Raw genomic sequence first — 12,690 nt, forward strand, 5'->3', positions numbered from 1 at the left:
TCTGGCTTATAGAAGGGTACTATTTCTGCAAGTTGATTTTAGAAGATTTTACAACTTTTTCCATCTTTGAAGATTTTTGCCTTTGATTACAATTAAAAAATTTCAGTTTATTTAAGCTTTAGTTTATTACCATACCAAGCAAGGAGTTTTAATGGGGTTTTAATGCTTGTCTGATTTAATGCTTTTTATCTGATTAACTTAAAAACAAGTGTAAAGGCTTCTAACACCATTGTTAAAGAAACACATAGGGAAATAGTGACTTTCAGGACACTCCAAAAGATACCACCATTTCTTCTATTGATTCATAGAAAGAAATAAAGGGTTTAAATAGTTCACACAGCAGGGGCATGAACTGGATCAATGCAGGATGGAGATCAGAGACCATTCTGCCTGTCGTCTTTCCTGATGACATCAGTGGGTAATGCTCCAGTGAACTGCAAATGACATTAATTTTTATGTATTGTTTTGTTTATGCTACAGTCTTCATATCTGGTTGTCAGCACTTGTGAACACTGGGTTGAGGCTTGAGAGGCTTTTTGGGTTTGGGTTTTTTTAAATTGAAGTGATTATGTGGCTTAGAAATTTATTTTCTTGAAGAAGAGCCCCTTTTAAGAGATTAAAATACAGCAATGATTAGAAGTTAGCTGTTAGATATGTTGAATTAAATATTCAAAATCTGTCTTTAATATTATGTAGTTACACGTTTTTATAGGAGTTGACAAGTGCTAATCATCTTAAAGGATAACGGGAAAGTTCTGACTTTATGTGGCAGTAATGAAAAACTTACAATTTTATTTGACTGCAGAGTACTGGACAAACCACAGTGGCATGACTTACTTCCATGCAAGTTGGGAATATGGTTCTGTCTCACTGTGAAAGCTTTACCTCGGCTATTCCAGGTAATAGTAATGATTTTAAGTTATAAGTTTTATCACTTTATTTTTCTTGATCATGTTGTTATGCATAATCAGATGTATAGCACTTGTTCTTAGAAATTTTTTGGCTCAAGCACACACTCTCTGTGTGTGTGTATATATATATGCACACACATGTGTATATATAAAAAAATTACTCTTTGGAGGCAAATTTAATATCATAAGTTCATCAAAATATGAATATATTTTAAATGGATATTAATCTTAATGTGCTAAGTAATTCAGCACCACTTCCTGTTCGGCAAAACTACAAGTATAAATGATGGGAGAGGGGTGATATATATACATCTAATCAGGAATAGCAATGTCTTTCAAGCGATCTGTTAACAAAAGTATTTTTATCTCAAATAGGCAAATCTATGTTTTCATAGCAAATATTAATGTCATTTACATTTGGGGGAACAGTGAAATTACTTTTTCTGATTAGGTAAGCTTTTTTTTAGTCACTGGATAATGATACAAATTGATACCTGAAATGACTAAGGTAAAGTAACAAAGGTATGTTTGTAACTGATAAACATAAATGTGGCAAACTTGCCCACAGTTGTGGGGTTTTTAATCCAATACTATAAACTGTAAAATTTAGCTGATATTCAGCCAGCGTAAGTATTGTCAGATGAGTTACCAGAATAACTTTTTTAATATCACATGCTCTTTCTTTTAATTTCCTTTGAATACACCCATTTGTTTTTAATACCCTTGTCACTGCTAATGAATATGGATCAGGGAATGCAAGGTGGGTTTTACTTTGGTCTACTGAAATATTGAGTATTAATTCTGAAGTATAGATAGTATAAATGGCATCAGTGTTCAATTTCTGTCTGTGTTCAAGTGGGAAAAAGCATATAATTTGCTGTTAGCAAAAAGCTTGTAAAAGTTATAAATGCAATAAAGTCTGGTCTTTCGGCATCTGTTTTTATAGCCTTTAACTTTTCCTACAAAGAGATGCAAAAGTTAATATCTCTTCCTCTTTTAAAAGTTTCATCAGAACTGTGTGGCTATTTTAATAAAGAAACCTCTCTTTCTGCAAGTTTTTAAAGCAAAAATGATGATGCTAATTAAATCAACTGTTGTATCCAAATTAAGCTTTGATGTTCATCCCTCACTGAAGTGAGTCAGATGGAAAAGAATTAAGTTCAGCAATTGCTGTTGCTGCATTTTTGAAGCTTTCTTAATAATGATAGTACTTTCCTTTTTGCCTTAATTGCAAAATATTCAAAATATTACAGAATATAGTAAGATTAATGAAAAATCTTTCTAAGCTGTCATTTTCTCATTTTTGTGATTCTAAGGTAGTCTGTTAAGAAGTCAGTATAACAGGTTTCAGATTTGCTGTTCAAAAAGCAGCTCCTATGTCTGCCAGAATAGGCAGAAAAGATGAATACAACAGAAGTGATGTTTTGCACTTTGTAGACACATAGCCAATACCTCATGTGGTGGATTTTAAATCCATTAAATTAATGGTAGTGGGTAAAAAAGCTATCCAATAACTGGTGGAAAGTTGGAGACCAGCAAGTGGGGATTTGGTGGCAGGGGAAGCATGATGCAGAGGAATTCAGAGCAGGAAGGCTTTGGAACAAGGAGGAAGCGAAGAGATGAGGTTCTAGAGTAAATTGCCCCGTACATAAATTACACTACTGCTTAACTCCAGGGTTTGTTTTGTTGTTGTTTAAGATGACTTACCAATTATGTAAGTTAAAATGCAATAAAATATAAGTAATCTTCAATATTAGGAATATTCATGATTTCAGGTAACTAAAATACATTACTGTAGCTTATTAGTTAACAATACTTAAAGAAGTATTATTACCTCTTCTGAAGAGCATAAGAGCAGCAGTGACCTCATGTTGGAGATGTTTTCTGAAATGATAGTGCAAAAGGTACCTTGTATGTTTTAGCTAGCTGGACAGAGACACCTCTGGCCTCTTTTTGAGTTATATTTAAAGTTTTAGCAAGTTCTGCCTTAATTGCAATTATCAACATATGGCAAAAAAAGTAGCTTTACTTATATGATTATACCCTGGTACAGAGATCCTGTTTTGAATATAAGTGCTTTTCTCTTCAATAATACACTAACATAGGCTTGGGATTTCAGAGTATTTCAGGCTTCTAGTATAAGTAGAATCACTAGGGCAGCTTATCTAGAAGATAAGACTCCTACAGATACAGAGTAGCGTTATTTGTACTAGTTACACATGCAAATTAATTAACAAGGTGTTACAGTGGTTGACATAAGGATGGCTGCTACAGATTTTAGTTGTTTATTGAGTTAATCTAAATGATTTCTTCAGTCATTTAAGAGCCAACGAATTATTTTCAAAGTTGGCTGTCATTCATCTGCAACTAATGCAATTGTAGATTAACTTCTAAAAATGCATCCATATTTAAATGAACCCCATTTGCAACAGGAAAGGGTAAGAGTTAGCAATACTTTTAATTAAATGTTGCTTCTGCCACTGAGTTTTTCAAAGTCCTGTCAGTGAAATAGCTGAACTGCTTCCTCAAATTAAGGAAACAAAACCACATGCCTGTGTACACAAGTTCTTCCTCAAAGGAAACTTTATTAAAAAACCAAACAAAACAAGAAAAAAAAAACACAAAAACAAACCAACAACAACAACAACAAAAAAACCCAACAAAACAAAAACCACAAGGAGAGTTCAATTTAAACTTTTTGCCAGTTCTTGTATTGATTCCTAAAAGGAAAGACCTAGCATCCATCTCTCCTCCCCTTAGTTAATGTGAATATTCCACTTACAACAGCTCTGTCTGAGGATTCGGTTGCTGAGCTTCTGCCCATGCCTGGCTCTCATTTATCCAATTGAGTGTCTTTCTCCTACTTCCCCTCCTCCTTCAAAATGTCAGATTTCAGAAGGAGGCACTTAAAATAATTAAGGTGGGCCTTTACTGAAGAAAAATGCTTTGTTTGCATGCCCTTGTGATGGCCTATGCCATTTTATTGTAGTCTGCATTTTATGTCAAGAAACTGGAAGAAAAATGGGTGAGAGGAGGATGAGAGAAACTAAAAAATGATTTTATTTTTTTTTTAAACTGTTGACAGTTGTATTTTGAGAGAGACTACATAGGTCCTTATATCCATGCATTTAGTTTAGTTAAATTTGGGGGTGAAAACAGCATCTTTACGCTTGTTTGAAGAAGTGAAAGGAAAAGAATACATAAAGTGTATCATAAATCAAATATCTGTGGTGTGAAAGAAACATTAAGTGGAATGTAAATTACATTGACTATTACCAAGCTTAATTCTTATAATGTAGGCTCAAGAAAAAGATAGAAAAAGAATGCAAATTCTTTCTAAGGTCATTTATAGTTTACTTTTCATGAGAATGACCTGGAAGAAGGCTATATATTTAAAAAAATAAATAAAAGAAAAAGGGAAAAAAAAAGAAACAGAACTCCATTAAAATGCTTATTGGAACTGAAAATTGTTCTTACAAAGAAATAAACCAGCTAAATATAGTGTGCAAGAATTTCAGTTGAAATGGTGAATGTAATACAGAATAGACAGTTGTGTTAAGTGTACTTTTCTTTTGTGGGAGAACAGTCATATGTAAATTGCAGTTTATTCCCAAAGCAGCTGACTAGAGTTTTTTCTTTGGATGTGCAGACATATAACTTCAGAAAAGTGGTCTGTCTTAAATATGTTAATTATTCTTCACAAAATATTTCCTTCAGAAAACTGAAGATAGGAGTGTTTGTTAGTATTCCCATCAACTACTTTTCTTCCACCTTGATGTGGTGAAGCTTAGCAATGAATGTCTTTATTTTTACACCAATTTCATTAATGCCAGTCAGTGCTAGGAAATTTTATTAGTTAAATTATAAGCCTGCTGTTGTCCTGAGGGTAATGAAGCAGAAAGCATTTTTGTTTGTTTCAGACAGAAATGGATTCTTGTTAAGAAAATAAAGTTTCCTATTATCTTGTATCTATAGTAGTGTAGGTGTAGTGCATACACCCCAGCAGTGAACTGTTGGAAGAACTTCTGGTGGCTTGCCAGTAATGAGAAGGCAGTTCAAGCTCAATACGTCGTTGCACTGGATATAACCTAGTGAGATTATCAACAAAGCTTTCAATTACAATTGAAACTTTTCTTTATAAAGACCTTTGTGTAGCATGAAGTGAATTAAAACAAAAAGGCCAGTAATTTATTTTTATGTAGACTACCAGATGGTAATTACTGTAGCTGATTTAGTAGCCTGGAATAGATTCAAACTAGTGACCCAGAGGTGTTTAATTTCTTGGCATTTTTTCCTCAGGTTTTTTTTTAATCCATGATTACATTTCAACACCTGTTTAGAGATGGTTCAGCTTTGGCCGTAAACGGATTGGCAATGTGTCATTAAACTGAAGAGACTTTGCCAGCAGGGCATCTCCTTTGGCAAAGTTAGCTTTTAAGCAAGATTTGATTAGGTCAGCAAACATTTATGTGGGTTATTTTTGTCTTCACATATGACTTTATATAAAATCATCATGTGAGATTAAAATAAAATTTATTGCATTTAATAACATATGCCTTAAAAAAAAGTTTGGCTTTTTTTTTTAAGGGATTTATTCAGGTCAGTAAGGTTAAATATCTCCTTAATTCCCAGCTTTACAGGGTTTTGACGTGTTCTGACTTACTGTACAGCACCGATGTTGATATAAGTTGTGGGGAGCTAGCAATTGCAGGATGTGTGGCACGAGTGATTACCCATTTGCTCTGTTTCTTGCTATTTTGCAGCTGTTGGGAGAACCAAAGTAGGGATGAAGCTCTTGACCCTGAGGTCAATTAGAAGCTTAGAAGCAGGTCAGAGGAGAGCGGACGGTAAAACAAGTATTCTGGGTGTATACAAGTGAGCAAAAATAATTTGTGTCTAACAGGGTACCGTCTGAGGCTCTGGAGACAAAATGGGCTTTGCTGCATAGTAAAAGTTTTAAGTAAACGTAAGACATTGAAGAAATTTGCCTTTAATTGCCTGCTGTTCTGTGGCAGCCAATTTTGTTCAGCTCCTTCAAATCACTTACTGTATGCCCGCATATGCCAGCACACACGTTAGAGGAGTGTAGCTCCAAGAGTAGCTTGTGTGTAGGAGGCCATACTGGCTCTCAATTAATGATACTGTTCTGTTGTGGTATGAGGTCTTATGGGGTGTGAATGGGTCCCAGGGAGGCCTTGCAGCATTGGCCTCAGTTCTCCCTTCTGTCTGCCTTTGTTTCGCCACTGTGGATGTGGAATACCCAGCAGATACTGCAGTAGCACAGCCTGCTGCTGGTCAGTCACCTGGTGCCTCCGAGGCTTGGGAGCTATGCTTCAACTGCCCACAGGCTATACACAGCTGAAGAGCCTGGCCACACTTGGTATTATTCCAAGGTCAAAGCATGATTTTCTGTTTATAAAGGAGGAAGTAATGCAATTCCTATTTATTTATTAGTTTGCTCTTGAGTAAACATGTAAAAATGCCAAAGAGAAATATCAGTCATAATGTTTAACTTTTTTTTTAACATTATGTCTTACCATATTACTATTTTTTAAACCCATCAAAAGAGCGTTTTTGCTGTGGTATAATGGCTGGCATTTTTACTGAGTAGAAATAGCAAATTGAAGGTCAGATGTTGCAGTAATTTTAATTTGAGTCCTTTTTCTCTCTTTTTTTTGTACAAATGGTACAAAAACACTGTAGTCAAAAAGACAAAAAATTAGTTCAGGACCTTCATACAAAAATTTCTCTTTAAGTCTGTAGATTGATTTAATAAGAATTAATGCAAAGAAAATTATTTCAGTATACTGATCTTAAGTATGCTTGTAGGAAAGTTTCCAGTTAACTGTAAACTCTGAGGGGGATGCATTTTGTTTGTATCAGTCCCTCACCCAGGTCACTAAAATGTGAAGCTGATTATGTCACAAAATCTGGAATGAAAATTCACATATGGCCAATATAGCAAGTTGTTTCCAATGATTGCCTTATTTCTCCTAATCTCTAGTCTTTCTAAGGTAGACCAGAAAGCCAGGAAGATTAACTGGAGGGGAAAAAAAACCAAACCACAAAGCAAACAAACATGCAAAACCTTATCACCCTCCCCAAAAGTCAAGGAGAGGCCGGGGTGACTGAGTCTTACTCAAAACTGAAATTTTTAGTTACAGAATTAGTACAATTTGAATAAATACTGTATCCGTTGATTTAAAAATAGCAAACAAAATTAAAAAACACCCCCCCCAACCCCCAACCAATACCCCAGACCCCCAAACAAACAAAGAAAAAAACCCCTTAAAAGTCCAGGATCAGGACTTTCTGTACTTCTGCATAACTCAACTTCAGCTTTGGCTTGGCAACCTCAAATTTATTGACACGAGACAATAATGATATAACAAGGAACTGAAATACAAGAATTTTTCAGTATTCATGGTTCTTATTTGTGGTTAAAATATTGAAATTATGTTAATTAAGTGTTTGTCTGTTGATTTTTTTTATTTTTTTTTTTTCCTGCAACACTTTGAAATTTTTGGTTAAATACGAGGGTAATCACAGGAATATCCTATATGTGGCAGTTGAAATATAATTTAGAAATACTAATAGCAGGATTTTGCATTTCTAATACACTTCTTTTCATTCTGTTCCTTTTTGGAAAGTGTATATTTAAAATCATATATAATAAATGAGTATATATTAGCCTTCTTCATTATTCTTTTTGCTTAACTACAAGCATGTTGCTGCTTTAATGGTGAAGAAAAGTAATATATTTGTGTTCATGTTCTTTTTTGAAAACCTCTCAAACTCCTGCAAATGAGAACAAAGTATTTCTGATTAGGTAAGCTGGATTTTACTTAGAACAGTTCCAAGCTGTGTATTTGTGTGTCTTTCCTCTGTGCCTTTCTACTCCCTAAAGGACAAAAATGTTGCTTTTCTTATGTTTATTACCTATTGAAGGTGAAGTATACATAAGGTATGAAATTTTGATGTTGCACATATTTTCAGTTGTTTGGGGAAAGATCCTCTAAGAGAAAAATCATTACTGAATCTTGGGGAAGGAGCAGTAGATTGGAAGAGGCTGTATCTATATTGCCAGTGTTTTCAGGGCCCTAAAATGTTTGTACTGAGGCAAAATGACTGCTTAAATTTATCACTTTGGAAAAGTAAAAAATCTGAACATAAATCTGTTTTGAAATACTCGTACTACCAAAACTGAATATGCTTGAAAATGAATAGTCCTGTTTAGACTGATACTACCGAAAACTAATGAAGAGTAAATTGAAATGTGCTTATTTATGTTAAGGCAGGAGTCGTCTTCTATTTTAAACTCTTTTCCAGTGTTTCTTCATTTTGACTTATAAGGTCTAATACCCATATAGTTTGTGTCTGTGGCTAAAATCTTTACTCAGGTATGTCTTTTAATTTCTCTTTGCAACCTGTAGAGCCTTTTCTTATGCTTTTGAAAATCAAATCCTTCCCACAAATCTTCAAAATCCATTTTGATTAAATTCTTTGGTTGTTTTTTTTTCTTTGCTTTACCTCATATGTATACATTTTTATGTGTGCTTTAAAATGTGCAGTCTCCCCTTTTTTTGTGATTATGGTATCAGCCATAATAAACTGTGATTAATAAGATAAGAGTAATGTTGCCTTTGTTACCTGCATATTACTCCATTTGCAGTGATAATCCATTTTATATCTATAAAGCAACAATACTACTAAATTTCATTTACGTGCTTCTGACTAGTTTTCTTTGTTGTTCAGCTATTGTGTCTCATTTTCATCTGAGCCACATTTCCAATTGTTCTGTGATTGACGTGCTGGAGAGATTGACAGTTACCCCCTAGTGTCTGCTGTCTGGAGATCCCACAAGCAATAATGGATTTTACACCAGAATTTAGCATCAAATATTGGCTTTCAGTGTCAAATGGGTTAAATTTAAATGCTGGTTAATTGTAGCCATTTTGAAATCATAGCCTTAAACAAAAGCATTTTTTGGATATCAGTATGTCTGAGTCCTGTGTATGCCACACAATCCAAATGTCTCAAACTTACAGCAGAAGTTAAGCATTACACTTATGGCTGTTTCTGTTTCTTAATGAAGCAAATAGTCCAGATCTGGAGAGTACAAGGACGGTTTCCATATGTGGTAGAGAATTCATATTTTGGGTAAACTGAAAAGGGAACCAGTGTTGATCCTAATTTTGTAATTCAGTGTTCTAACACAGAAACTAAACATTTGCTCAAAGCTTTTGTATCTGCTGTTAATGGTACTTCTCCTCTACCTACACATGTTTTTTTAGCCCCAATTCTACTAAAATCACCAAATCCCTCCTTCCCCACCCCCAAAACCAAAACTTTAAGCATGTGAGATGCTCTCATCTGTTACATTCCAGCAGCAAAAAGTTATGTAAACGCTTTAAAATTTCTTCTGTGCGCAGTGTTCTACATAAACCTGGCAGAGGAACATAACTTCCCATTTTCCATACCCAAATGTAGAGACAAATAGGGAGTAAGAAGAGGTATTTTGGAAGGAGATGAAACCTTACTGAACTTTTGTGGGAATTTTTCAGAGTTGTTCTTCAGGCATGCTGACTTGTATCAGTGAGATGTCTCCAAAACATTAGGAAGTTATGCTCAGAGCTGGATCATCATTCTGTCCTATGTTTTCCCACCTCCCTCAAGTATCTTTGAAGGGGTAGATGCCAGCATAACGCAAATAACAACTGTTGTGTCGTAGTATCTTTGCAGGAAGCAATGTTTTTGGATGACTTCTACCATTAGACGCAGCAACAATGACTGCTTAACTCAGTTTTTATTTTCAAAATTTATTAAGATGTCATATTTCATTTTTAATGAGACCAGATTTTGTTCAATTTTTATGGGATTATAATTGAAATTATAAAAATACTTACTGATGTTTTACAGTACATTGTACATTAAAATTTAAATTACACTTTATATGTAAAAAGTGGGACTGTTAATGTAATAACAAGAATAAACATGTTTTTGACTGTAAAGAACTAAAATTAGGTTTATGTAATACTATAATTAATATCAATTTAGTACAGTAGATGTTCTTCATGCTTAGAAATGAAAAATAATAATTTGTCTATTTCAGCATTTCTATTATAGATTTATTGTTTTTGAATGAGTATAGAAATCTCATAAACTGGTGAGTGAGAGTAAGAAAACTCTCCATACCTCTTACTTCAGCAGTCTGGTTGTTCATATTGGAAAGCTTTCAATGCAAATCTGTAATTACTAATTCATCAGATTTTGGAAATGTGTACCGTATTGTGAGATTTGTGGCAGGACTTCTAGTTTTATGTGTAAATTCGACAAATAGATTTCAGATTAGAATCTAGTCTAATCCTTGGAGAAAAAACTTAATATATATTTTCAAAGCTTTAATAGCAATGTAGACGTTGATTTAAAAAAAGGGGGGGCAGGGAGCAAGTTGGATTTTGGAACTTGCAGTTAGTGTTGTAATGAGTTTACACTAAGACAACTACTGCCTAGCAATTGCCTTTGTTTCTCCCTGCACACACTAATCTAATTAAAAACTTTTCTCTCTTCCTTGAACTTCTAGATTGCTGATACAAGCAAAGTGGGTATATGGCCTCTTACAAAGCTGTAGGTAGCGATCAGAAATGTTTTTCTAACCATTTTGCTTTTCAGGTTGTCAATGATCACCACAGTCTGTAATATCAATGCTATTACATTTGAACCTTTATTAGACAAAAATTCTACATTCTAAACAAATACTTTTTATGCTGAAAATTGCTGTAACTCAAGGAAACTAGTGTATCTTAATTTTTTTTTGCAAGGTTAATTGAGAACTTAAAATAGAGCCATTGCAATAACTTGTTTGTATAAGGATGCTAATGCCATTGCAACATTTTCTTAAAGGATGCCAGACAATTATATGTAGAATATAAAGAAACAAAAATGAAGGCGAAAGAAGATGCCCTGGCTAAGGCTGAACTTGAAACACTTCAGAGTGAGTTTTTACCACTGTCTTAATAAACAAAGATGTAATATGATATACCTACTACACAGGATGTATATGAACAAACATTTTCATAATTTTATAAAATACATGCTTTATATATTTCTGTACTGCTGTTAAATTTAAATAAGCTTTTAATTTTGTGACTAATTTTGCAGGAGGCTGCTGGTTTGTTCCTACATAAGCATAAAACACAGGTGATAGTTATATCATAGCAACAAAAGCATACTTTGCTAGAAATGTTGCTTTACAGGAGGGGTAAATCTCAAATGTATAGATCTTGAAGCATACATTTTTAAAGTGACCTTTTGCATTTTGAGCATTCTTGTATTCTCTTCGTAAATATTTTTTAAAAATAATGTTTAATAATTCTTCTGTGCATATTGAGTTGATTTTTGTGTTAGAAATTGAACGTAATTTGAATTTCCAAAAGCATGGATGCAGACTTCGGAGATGGATTCATGCTATTGTTGAAATAAATGCCTTAAAGTCTTTTCCTTTTCTGGTCTTTTATGAGAGGGTAATTAGCATTTCCCTTAATAAAGTATTCAGAATAATTATAGGTGACTTTTCCTTTTCTTCTTTCAGTTGTTTACTTTTGACAATGATTAAACCTACCCTCTTCTGAAGACAATTTTAAAAGTTTTTTTTGTCTGTTTGGATGTGTGCTTGCTTTATTTACTGTACTTAAGTGCATGCTTTTAAGTTCCTTTATTCTGACAAGTGCATTGAGTGCCCTATAATAATTTACTAGCTTTGAGTATGCATAAGCCTTTAGGCATTTAAAATACAGCTGCTTTATTTATGTTTACAAATAGCTTAATTTTGTAAAATCAGCAAAGAGATCCAGTTTCAGTGATAATTCCCAACTTATCTGTAAGTGAATCTATTTTGAGAAAATGGATAACATTCAGCACCTCAGTGAGCATTGTGGACCCAGGCCAAATCTAGCGAAAATAGTGCATTTAATGCTTGTTAGGGAGGCTTGCCATTATATTTGAGATACCTACCACAAAATGGGCCCTGGAAAAGGGTCTTGACTCAGGTTATTAAGAACTTGTTATATTGTCAGATAGTAACATACTGCCATTGTTCAAAATAGCTGGCATACACTCTTCATTGAAATCTGTGAACTACTGTTTTAAAAGGACTAGTTTTTGAAAACAGAAGTGCAAGTGAAAGTATAAAGTCATTAAAATTGTAGTGTGCCTGTTCCTGTGTTTCACTGAAAGACCACCTGTGAACTTTCCGGTATTTCTCCTCTGCCAGGTGTCACGTGAGAGCCACTTTTTTGTGTTACCTCCAATAGCAGTGCCCACATGTGAGAGGTGCAGGTGTGGCACACGTCCCCCTCCAGGTCACCCCTGACCTCTCAGAGAAGCGCCACCCTGTCCCCTGTCATGCTACTGGGTGCGACATGGCGTGGGACCCCCATGTCTGCCAGCTGACGTGAGGGCACTCGCGTGAGCAGCGGCCGGTCTTTACCAGACTCGCTGGCTGGCATCCTGCCCTCCCTTGGTAGGCTTGCTGGCAGGGAGCAAGAGGGGAGATTGAGAGTCACCACCTATAATTAGCAGAGTTTGAAATTAGGCATGGAAGTAATTTGGTCAGCCATAGCAGTGCTATTGCTGGGCAGCACTTGAGCTGTCAGTTACTTATTTTTAAAAGAAGATAGACTCCCAAGAGAAGAACAAGAGATACATCTATGTTACTGTAGGCAAAAAAAATTACGTAATTTTTTCCTGAAGCTTGCATGCAAAGTGTCTGTTAAATTTG

General features: G+C 34.6%; 1 protein-coding gene across 1 annotated transcript in view; it reads left to right on the top strand.

The window, feature by feature from the left end:
* Positions 1 to 12,690, top strand: part of DNAJC1 (DnaJ heat shock protein family (Hsp40) member C1) — a 114,991-nt gene that overhangs the window by 49,396 nt on the left and 52,905 nt on the right. Inside the window, exons 6-7 of the mRNA XM_075047756.1 lie at positions 806 to 899; positions 10,815 to 10,905. Of these exons, the coding sequence (XP_074903857.1) occupies positions 806 to 899; positions 10,815 to 10,905 (185 nt within the window). The remainder of the gene's footprint in view (positions 1 to 805; positions 900 to 10,814; positions 10,906 to 12,690) is intronic.

The sequence above is a fragment of the Buteo buteo genome, chromosome 2 (genome assembly GCF_964188355.1).
Source record: "Buteo buteo chromosome 2, bButBut1.hap1.1, whole genome shotgun sequence".
NCBI lineage: Eukaryota > Metazoa > Chordata > Aves > Accipitriformes > Accipitridae > Buteo > Buteo buteo.